This window comes from Salminus brasiliensis, chromosome 1 (genome assembly GCF_030463535.1).
Source record: "Salminus brasiliensis chromosome 1, fSalBra1.hap2, whole genome shotgun sequence".
Taxonomy (NCBI): domain Eukaryota; kingdom Metazoa; phylum Chordata; class Actinopteri; order Characiformes; family Bryconidae; genus Salminus; species Salminus brasiliensis.
The window spans coordinates 61,270,118-61,293,145 of NC_132878.1; the positions used below are offsets into that span (position 1 = coordinate 61,270,118).

Consider the following 23,028-nt stretch of genomic DNA (forward strand, 5'->3'; position numbering starts at 1 on the left):
GTTCAACTCAGTCATATGACAACAAACCGCAGCCAGTTGTTGATCGACTCATCGTTTAAGAGCCTCGAAATGGACCGAGCATGAGCCCACAGTGAGTATCAGTGTCTGCAAGTGCTGCTTATTTCCGCCAGCCTTGTCCGGCCTGACACGGCCGTGGTTTGCTGTGATATCTGCAGCAGATCTTTAAGGTGCTTGGCTGCTAACCGGCTACTTCTGAAGTTTCTCTGTCTCTCGGTTGTTTTGTAAAAGCGAGGACAGACCGTTGTTACCCTTTACATCAGGAATGGTTTTGTTGAGAAGCTTTCTTTCTGCCACTTTTGCCCACAGACCAGATCAGACACACATAGAGACGTGTGCTCCCTCCTAGTGTTTCTGAACCAGCAACCCAGGAGAAGGTTCACAAAAAACATATGTTAACACTTACAGAGTTACTCAGACAGTGGACAGCAGGCCATACTGTACATACATTAATGTCAGTGCTGTAATTCATAAACATGAGTGGTTATCTTAACGTAGGCTTCAGCAAGGGCTTCATTGTTGACCCAACATTAAGGAGCTACAGTTGTGACTTGGGAAAACTAGGAGTGGGGCTATGTATCCTCTACATTAGTACCGGGCATGCAGTTGTTTTTCAAATGTATTTTGAAGTTTCTCGATATATTTGATAGATAATGAGTATTAAATCTATTATTTAAATGTGCAAAAATCTGTTGTGTAATACAGCAATGGCTTTGAGTAGATTCTGTGTATTTTTAAGCCTGATGTTCAGACCCTGACAGTCAACTGCAATACATTTACTGTGCTTCAGGCTGTCTTGGCTTCAAGAAAAGTCTAAAATCTATGCACAGTCATTTAAATTAATCATAATAATAAACAAAAAACGTCTGGATACAGAAACACACATGATTATGGATGAATTATTATATATTTTATGTTTGAGTTTTGCCTTCAGTGTCAGCAGTGACCTATATTTAGAATAATTTAGAATTAGGATTGTTAACTTTCTTAATAAAAAGTTCAGGATGATCTGATACCATGATATATTCAGAAAGTATTGTGATATGAATCTGAATCTTCTCTGCATGCGTTTACCTTTCAGATTGGAGCATGGAGAATGATGAATTTCCGCCAGCGGATGGGGTGGATTGGTGTGGGCCTGTACTTGCTGGCTAGCATTGCTGCAGTCTACTATATGTTCGAGATTAACCAGACCTACAACCGCCTCACCCTCGCGCAGGTGGAGAAGGTGACTGGGACACACATGCCGTGGACTGCAGATGCTGCTTCTCCCTCTTCTTCTGTAACCTCTTGGACACAGAGTGTGAAGACCAGGCTGCTGCTACTGCCCTTCTGGGTTTGGGCCACCATTTTCCTTATTCCCTATCTCCAAGTGTTCCTTTTCCTCTACTCATGCACCAGGGCGGACCCCAAGACTGTGGGCTATTGCATCTTGCCCATATGCCTGGCTGTTCTCTGCAACCGACACCAGACCTTTGCCAAGGCCTCCAATCAGATCAGCAGGCTTCAACTGATTGACACCTAGTGGGGCCAGCTGCTGGTCGGGATGAGGGGCAGGACTTCGATCACCATGCCCTTAAGGGTTCCTGAAGGCTAGAGGAGCCAGATGTGTATACAACTTTTGTGCACTTGATGAATATCACAGTCCTGATAAATATTGCAGGAAATCCTGTCATGAGATCATTTAAAGGGGAATTTCACTGATTTTTCAACATTTCTGCACAGCTCAATATTAACTGTAACTGTAGTCATTCAGAGTGGCTTGGTTTGAAATCTGCACAGTGAGACTTGTACCTGAGGGTCCAGATTCGTAGACAGGGGCAGACTCAGGACTCCGATGCCTGAGACATTGTCTTATGATCATTGTTTTTGGCATAAAACGTGTTTTTAAAAATGCATTACTGGAGAAGAGGTACATTCAGGACATTATCAGCCAAAATAGTTCCCAAAGAAAACAAACTTTCCGTATTTACAACTATCTAACCATCATAAACCGTACATATACAAAGCTCAGAAGACAGGTGCAGGTTCGCTGATAGTTTTGGAAAATCATCTGGGGGAAATGTCTGTTTTTGTGTTGTGGACATTGTGACCCTTGAGTTAATAAGTTTCTCTATAATAAACCATTTCAGAGCAAAACACTCTCAATGACCTCATTTACCTCAGTGACTGAATTCGCTATTAAGTTTTGAAAAATCTGTGAAATTCCCCTTTAATAAGATGTTTGTACTTGTTCTTTTTAAGAAGACGTAAACCTAATGTTGCAGTGGTGTTCTTTTAATCACACTCTGTTTCCAACAGATTTATTACAAGACATGTTTGTAGCGTTTTTTTTTTTTTTTTTTTTTAAAGATCTGAACTAGTAGGGTGGTCCTTTTGAAACCCTGCTTTAGAAACAATGGCGCTACAACGACAAATGTGACTCGTTGACTCACTTAAGCAGCTGATTTAACTCGATCTTAATTTAGATCTGGTACCTTCAGTGTTTTTCCACCCATGAAATACCGTTCACTGCAATTCCAGATCAGTAGTGCTTTTTGACAAATGACTTTAAATAAGTAGAAAAGTGTTTCCAGAAGTATTGTACAGCTAAACCCATCGTAAGGTGGCAGCTAAAGTATTACTAAAACAACTCCTTCCACAAAAGTTAAGATTATTTTAAAACTAAGGTTATTATTATTATTATTATTTTTTTTTTTTTTTTTTGGGGGGGGTACTTGGCACCAAGCCATGTGCTTTTATTATAGAGTTGGGCATATATACAATGAATACAGCACTGGCCCCATTCCTAAATCTTGTCTCCAAACCAAGTGTTTCCACAATGTTAATACACTTGCCAACTAATGTGGTTTGTTGAAACTTTACTCCAGATTTACATAAAGATCAAATATCACAAAATGAAATGTTGTATAAGGGGACCTTCATGAAAGGACACACTTTCATAATGATCTGTTTTAAGAACGTTTTCATGTCTGAATTTTACGTCCAAGTACGATCAGTGCCCCTGGTTTTGTGCTTAAATGGATTTTGTTGTTCGTGATAATCACGCTTTTTAAGCGACTGAACGGGGCTCTCACTCAATGATTTTGTCTGAAAGTGCAACGTAGTAACCGTTTAAAGGTGGAATGAACATTTTTTGTGTCCTGCTTTCAGTTGCACATACAGCTTCATTAGCTTGCCTTGTCTTACATGCTATGTTTCCATATATTCCCAGCCCAGATTACAGACTCCATATCTTTACTTCGACACCTCCATTTATTTCGTCTTTGACATTACTGTAGCCCACATTGGTTTAGTATTTTCTAAAATCTTGTGTACTGTTTTTGTACTCATTCAATACAGCTTCTTGGTACTTACAGAATTCAGGAAAACGAAAACAACTTGTGCATCAATTCATGTTTTAGATCTGTTGAGTCAGTTGTTTTTGGACTGTGATCACTATGATCTAGAAATGGCTTTGACTTAATTCCATAAGTTGCTCAATAAATGCATTATTTTAGCCCATTTGCTGTATTCTTGATTAGGCTTGTGCCAAAGACCCAGGGTTAAAGTCTTATATACGCTGCTTATTAGTAGAAACACTGCATTTCATTGTTCATAATGTATGGATGGGTTTAGGCATTTGTAAACCACGCAAAAATTAGGCAGTGGTAATCATGTGTTTTTGGTCTAAAAGGGCTTGTATGTGTTTTTATACTGATGGATATTTATGCTGGGGTACTAGTGATTTACTTGCCTTTTTATTCTCAATTTCAATGCACTGTGATTTAAAAATAAGAAAAGAGACCTAATAAATGTTTTGGGGGGAAATGTGTTCTGTCTTCACTTGCCATTATTAAAAACAAGTTTTATATAATACAGAGTAGGGACGCATGAGAACATCAGGATAATAGTAAATGATCTTTAAAAAGTGTGTGACTGGTGAGATTGAGATTTGGATTTCAAATGGCTGTTTAGGTTAAGAATTCCATACAAAATTATTTAGGTATCCACATCTACATCAGGTGATAATTGAAAAATATTAGAGATCAGCTTTAGCCTGCAGTTCCTGTACTGGGAGTAAAGGTAAATGTGTAAAGGGAAATCTGTGTCTTATGTTAGCGACATTAGTACTGAACTGTTATATCAAGGTAAAAAAAAAATCAAGGTTAAAAAATACTATTCACAGACTTAAAGCCTTGTTTAAAACCTCAGTTTAATAAAGTTTAATAAATCATTAATATATCTCAGATCAGCCGGGAAATGATTTTCAAAAACTGTAGTCGTGTCCCTTTGTCTGGTAACCTTATTTATTTAGAAAATTAAATTCTACTACAGTGTGATTGTGGTCTGGGTTATCATAGGGGAAAAAAGGCATTACTCTTCCCTTCCCATTAATATATGTCTCCATTCATTAGTTCCAATATGTCCAACAACAACAAAAACATTTCAAATGTTTCCCAAGGAGAGACGCTTTCCTAAATTTGGCACAAAAAGTGTGGCCACCCAGAACGTAGCTCATCTCTGAGCTTCTGTGTCTGAAGGTCTATCTCGACATCTGGAGCTGCTGTAGTGAGGGTGGAGAAGTTCACACCTCCACCCATTATCATTCATCATGCTGCTGTCTCAGCATTGCAGTGTTTCCCCACTGCATCCATTTCATAGGAACAACACAAGGTCAAGACTTTGAAGCCTTCAGACGTTTCGCTGGAGGTCCTCCTGAGTTTGATTTGAGTACAGCCGTTTCTTCTACATCGTCTTGTTCATCACCGTCACCTTCCTCCTCCTCCTCCTCCTCTTCACCTGAAAGTGAGAGTGATAAAAATGTGTTTAAGTGGTTAAAACAAGGCATTATTGCATAGGGTGCACTTTATGTCCAAATGTACCCAGGTAGCAGTTAGTCCATTCAGCTACTTCCTACTGTATTTTCCCAGCTACTTTAAAACAGTAGCCCCTTCCCCAGTTACTAGACAGTTGTAGATGGGTGTAGATGAGGTAACATCCTACCCTCTCTGCTCCCCGGGCGCTGGAGTTGGCTGCCCACAGCTCTGGGTGTGTGTACTCACTGCCCCTTGTTCACTATTGTGTGTGTGTTCACTACCACAGATGGGAGGACACATTTTGCTGTGCATAGTACAGTGACAAATACATGCACCTTTACCTTTACATCCTCCAAGATTAGCACCATGAAGAAACAGAACATTTATTTGTAAAATGAATAAAGTGCATACTTAAATGAACTATATTATAATAATTAATAAAATGGTAGACCTCTCAGTGCAGTAGTTGATTTTAACAGAGCCCCTTAAATATCAAGGTAAAAATATACCTTCAGTTTAAGAAATCATTAATCTATGTCGCTTTAACAAGTCGTTCCCTGATAGATCGTCAAATATCGGGTTTGAAATATTAATCAATTCTGATAGGATTAAAATTGGCGCTGCACAATATATAGTTTCAGCACTGTCCTCGCGATATGTGCAGCACAACAACCACATCGCAGCACATGCAGGGTCATTAACGGCAAGTTTAATTAAACGCCACAACCTGATACTAACTGTCTGATCCTCAAAGGAAAATGTCCATGACCTGACAGAGGGATACTGATTTTACCCCAATGGTGTATACACTGAGCGCACTGTCAGGATCATATGTTGGATCCCTGACTTGAAGTGGCTTGTATTGAAGTTTGGTGAAAATATGTGCATTTTTAATATATTTCGCAGAAAAAAAGAATATTGCAATGCCACCAAACTCTGACTGGAGACTATAATTACAGACAATCACAAAACCCTTGACCAGCGTTAGCGCCGATCTGCCTCCCTTACCGTCCACACGAGAGTCTCCATTCCCACTAGCAGTTAAACACTTCTCCTGCTCGACGAGGCTCGTCAAAACCTCCGAGACATCTGAACTTAATTTCTTGACGCTGCTGATCACTGATTTCAAGTTATTCTCTGTTCGGACTGTAAATGTTTTGGTCTGTCCGTCTCTGTATTTCAGCTCCCCTTTCAGTTCGCAGGCTGCCATGTTGTTATTGTAACCTCTGAACTCTGACCGCGTCCGGTGCGCAGCTTTCGGAAAAGGGGTTTATTGAACTCTGTAACCGCAGCGTTTTTAGGACTTACAGACATGATCAATGAGCAGTAAACATTTAAGTGTCGACGACCATTGAGGAACCAAAAAAAGATGAGCATTTGACAAGTTTGGGATTTCCCGCCAAAGCTGGGTTGATTTACATAAACCGGAAACGGCCGTGTTGTTGTTATTGTTGTTGTTGTTGTTGTTTTTAACTCCTGTTTTTACTCCGCTGTGGAAGATCGCTGCTGTAAAATTCAGAGACAGATATGGTCTCAGTAAATCGGTGTGTTGGCGTACCGTTGCTCTAGTTTGAGTGCTTGTACTTTCCAGTCCCCGCCCCTGGTGAATACTTTTGGTGTGGAAACAGGAACTGGAAACCATTTTTTTTTTATTTTTGCGCTCGTCTCTTCAAGGATGGCGGCAAATGAGGGCGGTGAGGAGGCGACTGTGTCTCTGGTGGATGTGCTGGAGGAGGATGAGGAGCTGGAGCAAGAAGCTTCAGCTGTGCTCGGAGGCAGCGATTCAGAAAAGTGCTCCTATCCAGAGGTAAACATGTTTGTGTAACTTGGGAATGTGGGCGGTTCGCGATCTGTGAAAATACACTGGCCGGCTGCTTGTCCAAAAGTTTACAGACACCTGCTCGCCTAACGGTTCTTCTGAAATCAATGGCTTTAATTGGGCGTTTGTGGCTCTTTCGCTGCAGTAACACCCTCTGCTCCTCTGAGAAGGCTTTACACTAGATGTTGAACCATTTGCTGTGAGAATTCTGCTTGTGTTCATCCGCAGGAGGATTAGCTAGTGAGGCCAGGTACTGTTGTTTGATGATCGGTTCTGCTAGCACTAGTTCAACTACTCTCAGGGATGTTTGTTGAAGAGAGCTCAGTTTAACTGGTCCACAGTTCAGTGCAGGGGGGCTTCATAGCTAGCTGGCTGTCTTTCTAGATGATCCTTGGTATTGGGCTTAAAGACCTTAGGCTCATCTGTAGCTTGGGCTAGCTACCTGCTCCAGGACACTCCATTCCACTGACAGGTCTTTTCTGATAAGATGAGCTATACACACACACTGTGAGTATGCAGTTAAAGGGCTGAGATTTTTTTTAAAGGTGGCAGGACTCTCTGAATAGAAGTGGTGTCTGGATACTTTTGGACATCTAGCACTATCTAGATCTGTGAAGTTTCTAGCTAGGTAGCAGTAGCTAGCACGGGGACGGTGGCGAAACGCACACGCACCAAGACGAGTGTCCTCTGTTTTTTTTTCTTAAGAAAAAAAACCTCTGAGAAAATCTTACAGAAAGTTAGCTAGCGGCTTAGATCAGTCTGATCCACAACGCCCTGATGTCTGTGATACTGTAATACAGCTAGCAGACTGGGGCCAGACTAGACCATCTGGTCTTCACAACAAAGTAGACCTCCAGCGTTACTGCTCGTCGAGCTCAGGAGTGCAGGGCTGTAACCCGGGTCAGGCTCGGACTGCAGATGTGGATGGAGCTGGATGAACATTTTGGATGAAAAACAAAAACAGTCCAAGTCGGCCATTTTGTTTTCTTTTAACCCAACACTGCCTGAATGTCTGAACATGTATGTGATAGTTTTACAGAAGAGAGAGGGGACCGTGTCTGCTGCCTGACCTACAAGCACTGGGGCAAGATCATGATCGACCTGTTTAATGTAATGGCTGTAGATGCAATGCCTGCCTGGTTCATTCAAAAGAACAGTATTTACCAGAGCCAGACTGATTTAGAAATGTGAGCAGTCCCTATTTTGTACCTTCTTTTAAAGTCTTGACGATTGATAACACCAGCTAATGTAACTTTTTATATATATATATATATATATTTTAGATTAGATTAAAATTTTATACCCCAGTAGTTTTAGTTGGGCAGTGCCTTCTTACAAATGACTGATTTCTCAGTTGTCGGATTTCTATGTAAGTCATGTAAACAGCAGGAACTAAATAACTAACAATATATAATAGAAAATTCTTCTTCTTCCAGATATGTCTTTTATTTTCAAAGGAACTGGTTTCATTTGATGCTGCTGTTTTTATTTGCTTAGGGCTACGTGAAGCGTCAAGCTCTATATGCATGCAACACCTGTACACCAAAGGGAGGAGAACCTGCAGGGATTTGCCTGGCCTGCTCCTACAAGTGCCATGAGGGCCATGAACTATTTGAGCTCTATACCAAGAGGTATACCACTCAGTGTCTCTTAAGGGATAATGAGCTCATTGCTGCTTTTTAGCGTATATGTAATGCTTGCATGTATTGATAAATGTATCATCATTAATACGTGTAGTGTTGCCATTATATTAATGCACCCTGAGGAAAATAAACAAAATAGAATTGAGCACCATTGCATTGATGTAACACTTGTCTGTCAAATGAAAAGCATGTTATGCTGAATGGATGAAGCACTGTACTGACTAAAGTATTGGGACACCAGCAGTAGCCTTTGACATCCCATTCTAAATTCATAGGTGAAAATATGGAGGTATTTCCCCCTTTGCAGCTATAACAGCTTCTGCTTATATTTCTACTATATTTTGGAGTATGTCTGTGGGAGGTTTTGCACTTTCCTCCAGAGGTGAGGTCAGACACTGATGTTGGACGAGACAGCCTTTCTACTACATCCCAAAAGGTGTTTGATGGGGTTGAGGTTAGGGTTGAGCGTGGGCCAGGCAAACCAAACCGGACCTTGCTTTGCTTTCATAAAGTTGAAGGCATACAATTAAACTGAAATGCTGTGGTTCCTAAACGCTTTGGCTGGTCAGTAATACCACTACCACGCAGTTGGTCGTAGAAACTCCAGTAGGAAAGAAGCTGACTTGTTGCGATGATGGCAACAATGCTGGAATACCATGCTGGAATTCAGTGAGCTCTTTAGAATGACCCCCTTCTTCCATTAATGTGTGGAAGGGCAGACTACATGGCTAGGTTCTTGATGTCATACATATGTGGCAATGGGACTGAATGAAACCCCTAAGTTTAATGATTGAGTTGTGTCCCAGTACTTTTCTCCATATGATGTATGTTGACCAGCGCTACGTTTATTATGATTGAGTTGTGTTCAGAATCTGTCAGTTCAGTGCATGGTTTTGCAGTGGGAGTTCATCACTCATAATGAAGGATGTCTTGTTCTACAGGAATTTCCGATGTGACTGTGGAAATGACAAGTTTGGGGAGACTGAATGCAAGTTATTCCCGGTGCGTAGTGCTCTTCCACATCCCCCCCCCTTTATTCCTCTATTTTCACACTTCATGGTACTAATTGCATTCATGATCATGTCCCACTGTTATCACAGGAGAAGGAAAAAGTGAATTCTGGGAACAAATACAGTCATAATTTCTTTGGCTTGTATTGCACCTGTGACAGGCCTTACCCAGACCCAGAGGATGAGGTAAAAGTCTAAATCGGTTATTTCCTGCTTGGTTATAACTGTTTTGTTCTTTAGCTTCACTTATGACAAATTGAAAATATCCCTTTCTCTCGTTCTTCTTGTTTTTAGGTTCCTGATGAGATGATTCAGTGCATCGTCTGTGAGGACTGGCTGCATGGTCGGGTGAGTTTTACACTAGATTGTAGTTACACTTTGGGTTATGCAGGAGATAGAATCAATGGTCAGTACCGATCATGTATTGGTGCCAGATACCACAGGACACCTTCAGAGGTTTTGTGGCGTTCATGCCCAAGATCTTTGTGGAGTTTAGTGCACAAGATCTGTTATGGTGGCACAAAGAGGAGATGCTCAATATTAGGCAGGTGGTGTTGATACGATGACTGAACGGCTTTCTGTAAAATAGACAAATGTCAGTAACTCTCCTGCTCTCTTGTTTTGACCCCACCCTCTTGAGCAGCACTTGGGCTGTGTGGTGCCAGAGTGTGTAGAGCTTCAGGAAATGATCTGCGAGTCTTGCATGAATAAATCTCCTTTCCTCTGGACCTATGCTGCCCACATTGCTGGTAATATTTCATTGTGTTTTGTTCAGCCAAAGCCTGTCGTATTATTGAATTAGCAATTTTGTCTTATGGCAAGGCATAGTGTCATTTCACCAAGTTGTGTATGTATCAGTTCTTTCACACAAAAACCTTGAATTGTCCACTTTACAGGAAACCCTTTTAACTTTCAATGGGGTTCAGTGTAAAGTTTTTATTCTGATATATTTTATTGGTCTGTTAATAATGATGTTTCTTGCAATGTGAAGAACAGCAGCCAGATTCAAATTATGTCCAAAGTGGTAAAAATAGAAATACTAGCTCTTTGTGTGATGGAGACTGTGTATTTGTTTCTAACTTTAAAACATGCATGTGGATGCTGCTTTTTACAAACAAAGTAAATCACATGAAATAAATACAAAGTGTAAGCATGTATTGTATTGTATGGTATGGATTAATATATGCAAACAAAAAACAAACAAAAACAAACCACAACAACATGTTTTTCTCACCAGTGCCTCCTGTACTCAAAGTATGTAAAGCAGAAGAGGAAGGAAAAGTAGAGGTGGAACATGACGAAGAGGAGAAAAAGCCTGAAAAGGAGGCTACTAAGAGCCCAGTGGACGATAAGGTAGCATGTCTGTTTCAAGTCAAGAGGTCAAGTACAATATAATTACATCACTCCAGCTGCTGGTATCCGCAAGCTGATTAGAGCTAGACTTAGAATGGTGTCTGCTTTAAAACATTAAACAATAATGGTCAATGATCACACTTATCTGGAAGGAAATGAGTGAAATAAAATAGGAAGCTGTAGTTATAAATGTCTTTATGAAATGACCATGTGATGTCATTGCTCACCACGAGGTGGCAGTAGCCCACTTTTTTTTATTATTATTATTTTTTTAGTTAGGAATTGTAGGTGGTTGAGCTTTAAATCACTAGAGTATGATGTGTTCTTGTTATGTGAGCATTTGTTTGTCTGTTATGTGACTCTTATTGTTCCTAGCACAATTGAATTGTAGTGATATTAAGTTTTATTCAGCTGTTTTAATGTTTTTCTCAACCCACGCTCCATTATCAGCACATCAGTAATTCTGGCATGGTAATGAGCGTTGACGAGCATCACTGCTATGCTGAGAATGGCACCCTACCTAAATATTACCTGTTCAGTGGTAGCCCTGTGGTAGTCCCATAGTGGTCCCAATAGTCCCTACCATGCCTGCGACCCCCCCCCCCCTGGTTTACAGTCACAGTAAACCAGTGTATGGCTTTAAAAGCACCTATATGGTTGGTGTTGCTCCTAAAATGGCCAGTGAGTGTAGATGCAGCTTAGGAGTAAATAAACCGGCAGCTCAGTGTAAGCAGGCCCTTTAAGTGGCTGCCTTGTGTGAAACCTGTGCTTCTCTGCTCCTGTGCCCCTTTACATGCAGCAGGTGGAGATGAACGGGACGGCGGGCTGCAAGCGGAAGCTCCAGGAGCTTGAGAACTCTTCGGCTGAGGGCTCATACTCAGCCTGCAGGCTTGGAGAGATGAAGACCTCTGGGCACAGTAGAGCTCAGCAGGGGGCTGTGTTCTGGCCTGCTGCTTGGCGCACCAAACTCTGTTCCTGCACCCACTGCAAGGTACAAAACACCAGGCCTAAATAAACCAGCGTTTATTACAGCAGACCACTGACTGGGCGTGCAGCTTAGATGACACCATCCCTGATAATAGGCGTCTCGTTGTGTGCTTGATTTTATTTAAATTAGGCCTGAACCGTAGTGGGGAGAAAGTCACACTGCAGTATTTTGGGGTTTTTGAGAATTCATTGCGCTAAACATTTGGAAGAACATCAAAGGAGGCAAATGAACCAAAATAGACTATTTCCAAGGGAAATGGAACTAATGATCACACTAGCAGTGGGAAGGAGGTGTCTGTTGGGAGAATTTCGGCAGTAGATCAATCAGTTAAAGCAGAGATTTAATTTAAATGGATCTTCAACTCTTCCGATTGAAGTCGACTGGATGCGTGGCCGTGTTGTTCTTGACCCTGTGAATAGTTTTTAGTTCAGCAGTTTTGTTTTTCTTCACACTTTGGTGTGAAAGAAAATGCTCTACTGGTGATTCAGCCCAGTATTTCCTGCTGACCTCAGGTTTAGTTAGACTTAAGCATGTTGCCCTCTGATGGTCTGACTGCAGAATCTGTTCATGGACGCTGGAGTGGCCTTCCTCCTGGATGAGACGGATACGGTCCTTGCTTATGAGAACAAGGGCAAAACCACAGAGCAGGCAAGTGGGGCGGAAGGCCGTGACCCTTTGATGTCTGCCCTGGACAACCTGAATCGCGTTCAGCAGCTCGAGATCATTCATGGTGAGCAGAGACTTCGAGGCAGTGAAGTATTATTATTTTGAATAAACCTGCTTTAAATAAAGTGCAGTGCTAAGCTACCCAGAGTTCACATTTTGGGATAATCAAAAGTTGGAATAGCTGCTAGATTGGCAGTGCAGTGCTTATTCAGTGTCTTTTTCCAGAGTATAATGACATGAAGACGGAGCTGAAAGATTACTTGCAGAGATTTGCCGCAGAGGGCAAGGTATGTTGCTTTTCTTACAGAGCTTTCTGACAGGGAGACCTTGCATTCGTAATTTGCTTTAATGCAGTGGAGTTTGAACCTTGATTCAATAAGTTTTGATACAGTAGGCAGATGGTTAAACGTGTTTGATGCCGGTCCTGAAATTGGGACTCCTGTTGAGTAATGCATAAGGATGCAGTATGTTGTGTTGCACTCCTGCCTGCTGTTGTAATGTAAATTATTACCATATGTTTCCTTGCTCATGCAGGTGGTGACCCCAGAAGACATACGCCACTTCTTCGAGCAGCAGCAGAGTCGTAAAAGACGGCGGGCCAATGCTGGTCAATACTATTGCAGTTGAACCGTCCCTCAGCAAAACCATACTATAGCCGGCCCACCTACATGTTGACCCCAACGTCCTCGACCCCTCAACAGCAAACCTGTTCAGTTTTCTAAATATATGCAGACATGAATCCAGAGGCTCTTACAGCTGTTAGTTTTGAGCTTGTGGGTTATGCATCTGGTTGATTATTCCCAAAGATTCTTTTTTTTTTTTTCTTTCTCTTCTTCTTTTTGTCCTCTTTGATCATTTTCAGCAGGGTAAGAGTTGGAGCAGACCGATCAGCTGCACATTTTAGTGGTTGTGCATTTCAGGGCTTGTTTCTGATGCTCGTCTAGCATCGGGTTTCCCCACTTCTACAGTGAACTTTAATACTATGGTAGACAATGAGACAGCAGTTCTCTGTGATGCCTTGTCCATATATGCCCATTTATTCCTCAGGAGTTCTCTCTTGTAGCAGTTAACAATACAGCCATTTTATACCAAGACAGTAATTGTTTAGAAAGTTGACAAGTCAAATTCCTAACCCTTATGAGGTGGTTTAATAGTAGGGGTTTGTGGATGTGTGTGTTGGAGGGGGCAATATCAGTGAAGCCTTTAGCTGATTAGCACGAGGAAAACCCAAATCACACAACCACTTAATGATGCATATCAAGCACCGTAACCAGTCCTTGTGATATCTGTATGGGTTAAATGCTAAAGGCATAAGCCCCAGTCAGAATGTTTCTGCATGTTTCTCACTGGTGTTGGAAGCTTGGTGCACCCTGAACAGATTCCTGCACAGCTGTTCAGCTTCAGCCTGTTGGCTGGAGAGATGGACATCAGTGTACATGTTATTACCCTCTTAAAAGCACATCCTGATTGGGGCTTTAAATACGCCAGGCCATTTTTGATGACGGTTGTGACCAAGTAGTAGTTTTATTATAATTGTTTTATCTGTTTACTTTGTAGATCTTCTGTTACTTTGTACATGTATCTTTGAGAAATAAACATATTAATACTTTCAGTGGGTTTCATTAGTGTGCTCCCAAAAATATTCACTTTAATGGAGATGCTGGAACTGGTTAATTTGTTCAACACTGTAGGAAGCAGTGACTGTTTGGCAGAAATAGTCCTAAGCACTTCAAAGCTACTGTAATCAAAATTTACATGTGATATAGATCAATGAGCAGACCTCTTGGGGTCATGCATCATTTGAGCTGGCTGTGGCAGGCTGTCCTCCAGCATCAAGCTTTTTTTCATTGGTTTGTTAAAATACCTTTTGTCACCTTCAAGTTATTTAACAACAGTTTGTGACTGGTTAGGAAGAAAAGTGATAAGTGGTTTACAAACCTATTTATTAGCCCTAATATTTTCTTTAGAATTAAACATGATTTTCCTTTTATGGAAGGCTTGTGAAAAAGAAATCAGAAGCTTTGTTATTGGCTGGTTTACAGCAGTGGTGATCACTCACGTGAGCTAAGTAGAATAGCCAACTGTAGTCAAGAATTGTAGCAAGCAAAACGAACATATTTAGGTCATTATTCCAAAGCTTTATGGGATGGTGTTGCTGTTCTAGCTGGGTCCTGTTTGTGTCCAGTGGGAGAGATTATAGCCAGTTGGCTAGGTTAACCTTTAGCCTTTTCAGCCACTCCAGAAGCCTACAGTGGCTCCAGCATGGATAAACGTAGAGGAACTTACTCTGGTTGGCCAAGTGTTAGCTTTTGCACTGTTAAGCACCACTTACATATTACAGGCTGTATGTAAATTTGGGGCTGTAAGTAAAGCAAGTTAAATCTGTTGTATAAGGAAAAAATTAAGAAATTATAAAGATATTTTGTAATTAGTTTGAGTAGTTTTTCATTCTGTGGATTTGGCATTTTGCTATCAATGTTTTTAACTTGTAAACAGGACCCTCACTCAACATACATCATTCAAAAACATGATTTACCTCTTCAGAAACAGTCCATAGTAATCTGTCAGTTTGCATTATTTGGAGGAATGCATTTTTCTCACACAGTATATTTTAAGAATTTCTTTGTTTAGTGTTTTCTGTAGATCCACCGATCATCACATTAATGTTAAGGTACTGACATGTAAAGTGAATAGCTGATGTAGCTGATGCCCTGGAAGCTGGAAAAAATGGTCAAGCATAAGAATCTTGAGCAACTTGACATGGGTCTAGACTGGGTCATCTCAAAGACTTCTGGCAGGCCTGGTATGCAGTGGTCATTACCTGGGTCACTCTATGAAACAAGTTCCATTTGTGTCAAAGTGTGTCCTCAAGAGTAACATACTCTGAGTTAGTTTCCATTAGCACATTAGATCAGATTAATACATTAGATTACCTCACTGTTTGCAACTGGGTTTTTGAGGTGAGCTGTAATTTATTTTACACTATTAATGCAAACAAATATTTTAAATTGGTTGAACAAGGATGCTTGTTTAAGAACCTGTTAAAAAAATAGGATGGGGTGGCTGTACTTCTTGCTTGAATGGGACAATTGACTGAACTGGAGCCTATACCAGTGAAAAGGTAAAAAGTCTTTGAGTAGGGAAGCTAAAAGCATGTGTATTACAGGATTAGTGTTTCTGACGTAGACGGTCAAAGCCACTCACCCTGTCCCAAAATCATTTTAAGATTAAGTTCAAACAAGTTTGTCAAGAATCTAAAAATAAAAAGAAAACTAATTATATACGCTGCTCAAAAAAATAAAGGGAACACTCAAATAACACATCCTAGATATGAATGGCCTCCAGCCTTTCACATTGATGTGCCATCCTGGATGAGCTGCACTACCTGAGCCACTTGTGTGGGTTGTAGAGTCCATCTCATGCTACCATGAGTGTGAAAGCACCACCAACATTTAAAAGTGATTAAAACATCATCCAGAAAGCATAGGTACTGAGAAGTGGTCTGTGGTCTCCACCTGCAGAACCACTCCTTTGTTGAGTGTGTCTTGCTAATTGCCAATAATTCCCACCTGTTGTCTATTCCATTTGCACAACAGCATGTGAAATTGATTGTCAATCAGTGTTGCTTCCCAAGTGGACAGTTTGATTTCACAGAAGTTTGATTTACTTGGAGTTATATTGTGTTGTTTAAGTGTTCCCTTTATTTTTTTTGAGCCGTGTAAATACTGATTTACAAAAAAAACAAAAAAAACAAACACGTTATAATAAAAAATGAAAAAACAAAAATGATAATAGTAATAAGGATTTCAATATCTAAGGTGGAAGAATGTGCTCTTGATGAAATTATTTAAAAATTGCTAAGTTTAAATGGTACCCGTTTCATGTAATGGCTCATCCCATCCTTGGCCAATTGGTGAACCGGCAACAGGGTCACGGGGGGCCCAAAGATCACTGATGTGACCCATGGAAGCCCCACTTTACAACTTAAAGAACTTAAAACGATCTGCTGCTAATGTATTGGTGCAAGATATCACAGGATGCCTTCAGAGGTCTTGTGGAGTCCATGTTTTGAGTGGTCAGAGCTGGTCTATAACCTATCCGCAATGATCTATAATCTATGATCCATCATGGTGATCTGTAAGGTGACATTACTGAATTGCTGAATGATGCTTTTTTGTTGATGTAGGTCTGTGATGTTAATGTTTTCTTAAAGCATTTCAGTTTCACTGCTGTTTTCCCCAAGTCTTTGGCAGTCTGACTGAATTAACCTTCAAGAAATGAACCGAGTCCTTCATGGTTACTATCAAAGCTGTTTATTTTTAAGACGTTAGTCATCTAATTGCAGATTTATGCTCACTGTTACGCCCCCAAACAGAGAAGAGTAGAAAAATAGACACTTCTCACAACTCCATACAAGAATCTAAAAGAAAGCTTATTTTTTTATCCTGGTGTATATACACACCAAATAGATGTCGCATATGTTATATATATTTATATATATATAGAAAATCTTTACACTTTACATACATCAACACATTTCCGAGGCTTCTGATCAAAGGTACCAAAAATCTTGAAAAATATTCTTTTGAATAAACAAAAACAGAACACTGTACATAAGCATTGGCTACGGTATTACAAAGAGACTGGTTGACATAGGCTTGTAAAAATGGCTTGCATAAGACATAAGGGGTTAGGAGAAAGCCCAGCCTCTGGCAGGGAAGGCACTCAATTGTCTCCGTCAGAGAAAGCAAAAGCGGGAATATTGAGATCACGACTAAAACAGTCTGCAAATACAACTTCCTTTACCTCTCACACATCCGTAGACAAACCTTCCTTTAACCCAGCCATGCAGCAGCCGGAAGCTAAATAGCTCAATGCCATGCAAAAAAATAATACTTCAGGGGTTAGGAATGAGGGCATTGTGCATTGTGTCTCCTTGGAAAGACAACATGCGTGCAAAGAGTGACGCTGAGGAGAGACTAGCACAAAAAAAACACAGCAAACACAAAACACTTATCAAAGAGTGAAACTACTTCAGAGTGTAGTGCAACTGGTACCTTTCCCTCTATATTCTTTTATTCATTCTTGCATGTTGGTTGTTTTGTTTTTGCATGAAGATGTAAAATTACCCATATGCAGATCGGCAGAGAAGTGGTAGGTATAAATTTCAGATGCATTTTCGGTAAACAAAAACATATTTGGTCAAATTCATGGTGGAACCCAAAATGTAGTGCTGTCTTTTTTTCTTTTTTTTTTTTTTTAAGAGCGACACACACACACACACACACACACACACACACACACACACACACACACACACACACACACACACACACACACACACACACACACACCTTTGCAGAGCTGCTAGGTTTTAAGGCTAACAATAATTTGCTCATATTACCTGCATGAACGCATTCATCTAGAACACAACAGTGTTAAGAAGCTTTAGAGACACTGCACCAGACAAAGTTTTACACTATACATTGAGTGAAGTCTAGTTAGTTTAAGGTGCAGCCTTTGCTATAGTCAGCATAAAAAAAACAAACAAAAAAACCTTGAAAAATGAGATGCTCTGGAGCCAAATGCCAAGTGTCAGTTAGATAGGTATGAATATAATCATCCAACATCAGTATCCATTGCATCCATTGGACACATATTTCAACATCTACTGCAATACAAACTGTATTCCAAAATGGCTATGCTGCTGAGTTTATGAACGTTTACAAATGTCCACAAATGATGGGCGACTTCCACGTCGGTCTAAAGCCTGATGTACTCCGTGTGCTACGACACCATGTGATGTTAGAGGGGAGTGTTTCATTATGTCAACATACTGATATATTTAATTAATAACAAGGCAAGAGAAGGCAACAGTGCACTTGCATTAACCATTGCATTCGTCTTCCTTCCACGTCCCCTACAAAAGCTAAACCAGTTAATGACTCATGAAGGAGGGGACAGAACCGTCTTTGCAATAGGGGTTTTAACAAGCCCTTGATAATTAGCAGCAAATTTGTCAAACACTTGCTATGTAAGCCTGCAAGTAAACAGCGGCCACGGCAGCTTTGTTATTTACATGCTGCAAACTGGCCTTTGCAATGACGACACCCTAACCGTTTAGATGACGAGCTCTGGCTGCTTCCATGCAGACACACCTCAGAGGGCAGCTGAACTGTTAAATGTGGGAATCTGCATTTTTATCATGGGAGGAAAAAAAAAAAAAAGTGTAGACGATGGTTCCCCTCACAATTTGTTTATCGGCATGTGACTGAAAAACTGTTCATATGACAGAATGTATAAAACACAGACAGAACAGATAGAAGGCTGTGCATTACCATGCTAAGTGCGGCCTTCTCGGTCTGCTCAAGCTTTCACCACTACGAGGGCCTCCACTGCTGCTCAGGGACGCACAGATCCCACTGTGTCCGTCAGGGTACTTGATAAGTGATAAGTGAGTTCTGATTGTAAAACTTTGTACACACACACACACACACACACACAAACACACAGCGATCATTCCTCTATACGCAAGTAAACAACAGATCAAAAACCATGCAGCACATTTACCTAAATAAGAAGGAACAAGGAAAGGACAACACAAAAGAGGTGTATGATAAAGTTGACTATGGGATGATTTTACCTTTTTAAGATTATTGTGACGAAGAAACTGCATCAAACATCACAACTGGCCGATACCCAATTTGTAACGTCAGTTTCTATGCTGATGCCAGCCCAGTAGCTCTTGAGGTGATCCTCTGCAACATCTCTACACTGGAGCTTTACAACACAGGCATCATCATTCTAATCCCCCCCAGAGGCTTCAAGGCAGTGCTGCCAGAGCCAAGAGGCACGAGCAGCTGAGGGCTTAACACTTGCTAAGGAGAGCAGCATTGATGGAAGGCCTGTGACGAGCACTTCACTCTTCAAAAGCTCCAAAAATCCACAATCCAAACAGGTGAAAAGGGAATGAAGGGAGGACATCATTTGTCCAAACCATGACTATGTAGAGTACGAGACAATATCAACCTCCCGCACACTTTTCTTTTCACTTTACAGAATCAATCACTGAATAACATGTTTCTTCAACCTTCTGTTATTGACTTAGCTGAACTGACCATCCCGCATGTATGATGGAAGCCGAGACTATTCCTACCAGAATCTCAAAGAACAAAATAATTTGGTTCCTGCTGCTGGGAAGGATGCGATTTCTGGTTGGAAAGTAAGGCTAAGGAGGTCTGAAGAACTGAAATGATTTGGAACTAATGAGTAGAACCAACCCCACCACAAGCAACTCAAGAACAGAGGTAGAGAGTGCAGCAAAAATTAGATTCTACGCTTACATGCCAACAAGCCACCCCCCCCCCCCCAAAGATTTCTAAAGCTAGCTAGGACGACAGATAAAGAATAAAGTACAGAATGCGCCAGTCTCGCTACTTCATCAACTCATTAGCTAATTAAAATTGAGTGCAGAACATCAGCCTCATATGCCGAGTGACCTGTGATCTGTAGCAAATCAAGAAGCCAAAAATGCTTTAAAGGTAGTCCAGAAACATTGAAGATTTTCCTATGGTTTTACAGAACTGAAGTCAACACTGCAAATGGACAACAGACAACAATAACAGCTTTCCAGAATGAAGGTTATGTGAGTGAAATTTTGACCACTGCAACAGATCCCTGATTCTGAGACATTCCACAGGTGTTGCACTTGTGTATCATAAAAAAAAAAGTACAGTACCATCAATCAGGAGATAAGGAGTATTCACGTTGAACATCAAGGCTGCATATTTATCATTTGTCAACAAGTGATTCTGAGAAAGCTTCTTTTCTTCACAAGGAAAAGAGAGCAGGAAGAGAGAAAACTGAGGTGAGGTTCAAACAGCAGGGGTGTTTGATAACAGTAATAGATGCAGCACTCTTTTTTGCATGCACCTGAAAACAAAAACGTACAAAATGAATAATTTGAGGGTGGTTATGCAGGTACAGTATGCAGGTGATGCTTCTTAGGCCATAGTATTTCTCAGAAAAAGGCAAAATTCCCTCTGCATCCTTAAAAGTTCAAAACACCTCTTTTTTTGCAGGACCGGTCCTTGACATCATAATTGTTGATTATAGTTGACAGAGGAGAAGTGTGAGGCATCACTCAGGGATGTCCAAGACTACTACAATGGTAAGATGTTGAGGTTCTAAGGTTGGTTTGGTTGAGATCTTTCTAGAGGGTCAGTGAAACATGAGAGGTTAACTCACCTGCTGATGATTACCACCCATTCCACCCGCTTTCTGACAGGATATGCCATGCAGTAATACAGAAAAAAAAAAAAAAAAAAAAAACAGGCATGGAGGAAACGCAAGCAGAGGAGGAGGAAGAGGACATGGCAGGAGTATTATTAAACAGTAGACACATCGTTTTACCTTGAGAAACATGCCAAACAAAGAGTCGACTGCGCACGTAATAGAGCTTCTTTGCAATTGCTATGCCTGTTGCACAGCCATATAGGAGGCAGGGGATTTTATTTGTTTTCCTCTTTACTTTCCAGCCCAGTTTTAAATTGCTCAGGCTAATGTACAAGCTTGTTGCAGGGCGGATTACAGAGGCTATTACTCCCCCCTCCCTCCAATCCCCCCTTCAAAAAAGAAGCAAACTATTTGCCATGGATGAGGTGAAGGCCTTTGAGAGTGTTGCTTCTTGCCTGGGAATTTTTCAATTTATTCCTAAGGAAAGGTAAAATGCATTTGTCTATATAAATATATAACTCTCCCCTTATTCTGCCAGTGCGCTCTCTCAAAGGCAAAGAAATGAGAGTAATGGAAATGCACAGTGATGGTTCTGCATCCTTATGCAGCTTGGGGTTTCGTTTCTGTCCTGATTGTCAGTTGCACCTCCTGTACAGCCAGGGCTACAGGAGGAACAAGTGAACTTTAGTTTCAGGGGTTTATAAAAAGGTGCACTGCTTGAGGAAAAGATCTGCAGCATTGAGATATTCCTTGTGTATTTTTCCGCTCCTCTTTCGTCGCACCCAACCAAACCAAGCTCTTACATAAGGCTTTAAATCCATGTGTGAACCAGTGTCTGTGATTTGTGCCTTGAGCCTTTTGAAAGAAAGTCACTCTGGCTTTAAGAGCCCTCATTAACACACATAGCTGTTACTCCTTCAATGAGCACAATGGGTACATGTGAGGACATATAGTCCTCAAGCATCTTTTGCTAGCAAATATTTTTTTCAGTCCACAGTCCTTCTCAGGGGTCAGAGTGCAGACTTCCTGTACAGGTATTCTTGCTTGTTAGGTGACCTGCGGTCCCGACCCCCCACTCCTCCCTCTTCCCCTGTCCCGCTGCTCATCAGACTCAATCCTGCCCCCTCAGCGGTTGGCCGCCGCCCCGGGTGCCACTCGTCATACGGCTCAGAGGAGGGCCCAAGGCCACAGGTGAGGTCCGTTTCTCCTTTGGGCTGCAGCCTCTGAGCGGCCTGCGCACCAGCCCCCTGAGAGACCAGCGCTAGGTCCAGCCTCTGTGGTGGCTGCTCCAGCACATCCAGGCGCAGGCCCTCAGGGGGCTCACTGGAGTACGCAGGGGGAGGAGGCCCTACACCTGCGGGCCGGCTGTGAATGTAAAGGTCTGGTCCACTGTAAGATGGCGCATGGCGTCCAGAGAACTCGTACAGGTCTGGAAAGTCAGGCTGTGGGCCATCAGCCTTGGGCTCGGCTGCATGTCGCTTGCGGGAGGAGTGAGGGTGCCGGCTGGAGTAGCAGTGAGCAATCGGGGGAGCTGTAGAGATATGAGGGTGCTGGTCGTGAGGGTCTACCTCCATGGTGCCTTCCGGGAGCCGCCGATCCTTCAGACTCATGGCTGACACCCCAATGGCAATGTCTGGCATGAACTCGTTGATTACTGGCTCCATGTTCTGGGTGGAATCGACACAAGGGAGAAAAGCTGTTATTGCATATGGTTGGTTGCATTTAAATTTTACTTCCTCTGCGCATACGTCTTAAGGAGACTAGGGCAACATATGTATTTGTAATTTTTAACACTACATCCATTAGGTGTGTAATGGTACAAAACAAACAAACAAAAACAACAAAAAAAAAAAAACAGCAGCACTCCACAGTTTAGACCTCACTATTCGGTACAATTTTGGTACAGCGGGAAGTGTGGGTAATTATTTTTCTGCAGGACTGGGTTTCCCCTCATCTCACATGAAATATCTTTGTTAAACAGGTAGAACAAGCATTACACAAAATTCTCAGTCACACACCCTGTCATTCTAGTTTCAGTGAGTACTGAGTAATAACCAGTCCCTGCAGACAGAGGGGACAGTTTCTGACTCGAGTTCAGCAGCAGAGAGTTACAGCACGCAAAGAAAGCTGACTTTCACACAGGCTTGCGCTTGAAGCATGGTTGCGTGCACAAGATATACCATGCTACCAACTGCTCATCCCGCCTTTTGGCGCTCATTGAACTTCTTAATGCGCACATGACCATTATTGTCACGTAGGTCGTGTCACGTAGGTCATGCCACGAGGCCACTACTAGGAGCGCCCTCGATGACAAGCTGTGGAGGTGAACTTTGGTTCCACATTAGGCTCATCAATCTTTGCATGCACATGCATTAAACTGTGACCTCCATACCTTGACTATTTTGGGAAAAACACATACTGTTACTCCCCAAATTCCCATAAAAACAGACAAAGCACACAAAGTTCAGGCTACTGTTTCAATGTGCGTGTCATACTT

The 23,028-nt window shown here is 41.6% G+C and overlaps 4 protein-coding genes across 4 annotated transcripts in view; 2 read left to right on the forward strand and 2 right to left on the reverse strand.

The window, feature by feature from the left end:
- Positions 1-3,832, forward strand: tmem251 (transmembrane protein 251). The gene is made up of 2 exons (XM_072697316.1): positions 1-91; positions 1,100-3,832. Exon 2 carries the CDS (start codon positions 1,115-1,117, stop codon positions 1,541-1,543), a length of 429 nt encoding a protein of 142 aa, XP_072553417.1. The 5' UTR covers positions 1-91; positions 1,100-1,114; the 3' UTR covers positions 1,544-3,832.
- A 363-nt stretch (positions 3,833-4,195) lies between these two features.
- LOC140577371 (uncharacterized) lies at positions 4,196-6,035 on the reverse strand. The gene is made up of 2 exons (XM_072697330.1): positions 5,826-6,035; positions 4,196-4,800 (listed from the first exon to the last, which is right to left on the reverse strand). Exons 1-2 carry the CDS (start codon positions 6,025-6,027, stop codon positions 4,676-4,678), a joined length of 327 nt encoding a protein of 108 aa, XP_072553431.1. The 5' UTR covers positions 6,028-6,035; the 3' UTR covers positions 4,196-4,675.
- Positions 6,036-6,461: 426 nt separating this feature from the next.
- On the forward strand, positions 6,462-13,908 carry ubr7 (ubiquitin protein ligase E3 component n-recognin 7). The gene is made up of 11 exons (XM_072684961.1): positions 6,462-6,624; positions 8,134-8,267; positions 9,221-9,281; positions 9,380-9,475; positions 9,584-9,637; positions 9,933-10,038; positions 10,527-10,642; positions 11,442-11,633; positions 12,189-12,360; positions 12,522-12,583; positions 12,831-13,908. Exons 1-11 carry the CDS (start codon positions 6,493-6,495, stop codon positions 12,921-12,923), a joined length of 1,218 nt encoding a protein of 405 aa, XP_072541062.1. The 5' UTR covers positions 6,462-6,492; the 3' UTR covers positions 12,924-13,908.
- A 2,685-nt stretch (positions 13,909-16,593) lies between these two features.
- btbd7 (BTB (POZ) domain containing 7) overlaps positions 16,594-23,028 on the reverse strand; it is a 46,652-nt gene continuing 40,217 nt past the window's right edge. Inside the window, exon 11 of the mRNA XM_072684960.1 lies at positions 16,594-22,198. Coding sequence (XP_072541061.1) covers positions 21,542-22,198 — 657 coding nt within the window. The 3' untranslated portion in view covers positions 16,594-21,541. The remainder of the gene's footprint in view (positions 22,199-23,028) is intronic.

What these genes read in the sequence shown, in the direction of transcription:
- ubr7 (XM_072684961.1), top strand. Translation starts at nt 6,493, where the DNA reads ATGGCGGCAAATGAGGGCGGTGAGGAGGCGACTGTGTCTCTGGTGGAT. An exon ending in AAAAGTGCTCCTATCCAGAG is followed by an intron (nt 6,625 to 8,133) that starts GTAAACATGTTT and finishes TTATTTGCTTAG; the next exon opens with GGCTACGTGAAGCGTCAAGC. An exon ending in GTTCCTGCACCCACTGCAAG is followed by an intron (nt 11,634 to 12,188) that starts GTACAAAACACC and finishes GTCTGACTGCAG; the next exon opens with AATCTGTTCATGGACGCTGG.
- tmem251 (XM_072697316.1), top strand. Translation starts at nt 1,115, where the DNA reads ATGATGAATTTCCGCCAGCGGATGGGGTGGATTGGTGTGGGCCTGTAC.
- LOC140577371 (XM_072697330.1), bottom strand. Translation starts at nt 6,027, where the DNA reads ATGGCAGCCTGCGAACTGAAAGGGGAGCTGAAATACAGAGACGGACAG. An exon ending in TGGAGACTCTCGTGTGGACG is followed by an intron (nt 4,801 to 5,825) that starts GTAAGGGAGGCA and finishes TCTCACTTTCAG; the next exon opens with GTGAAGAGGAGGAGGAGGAG.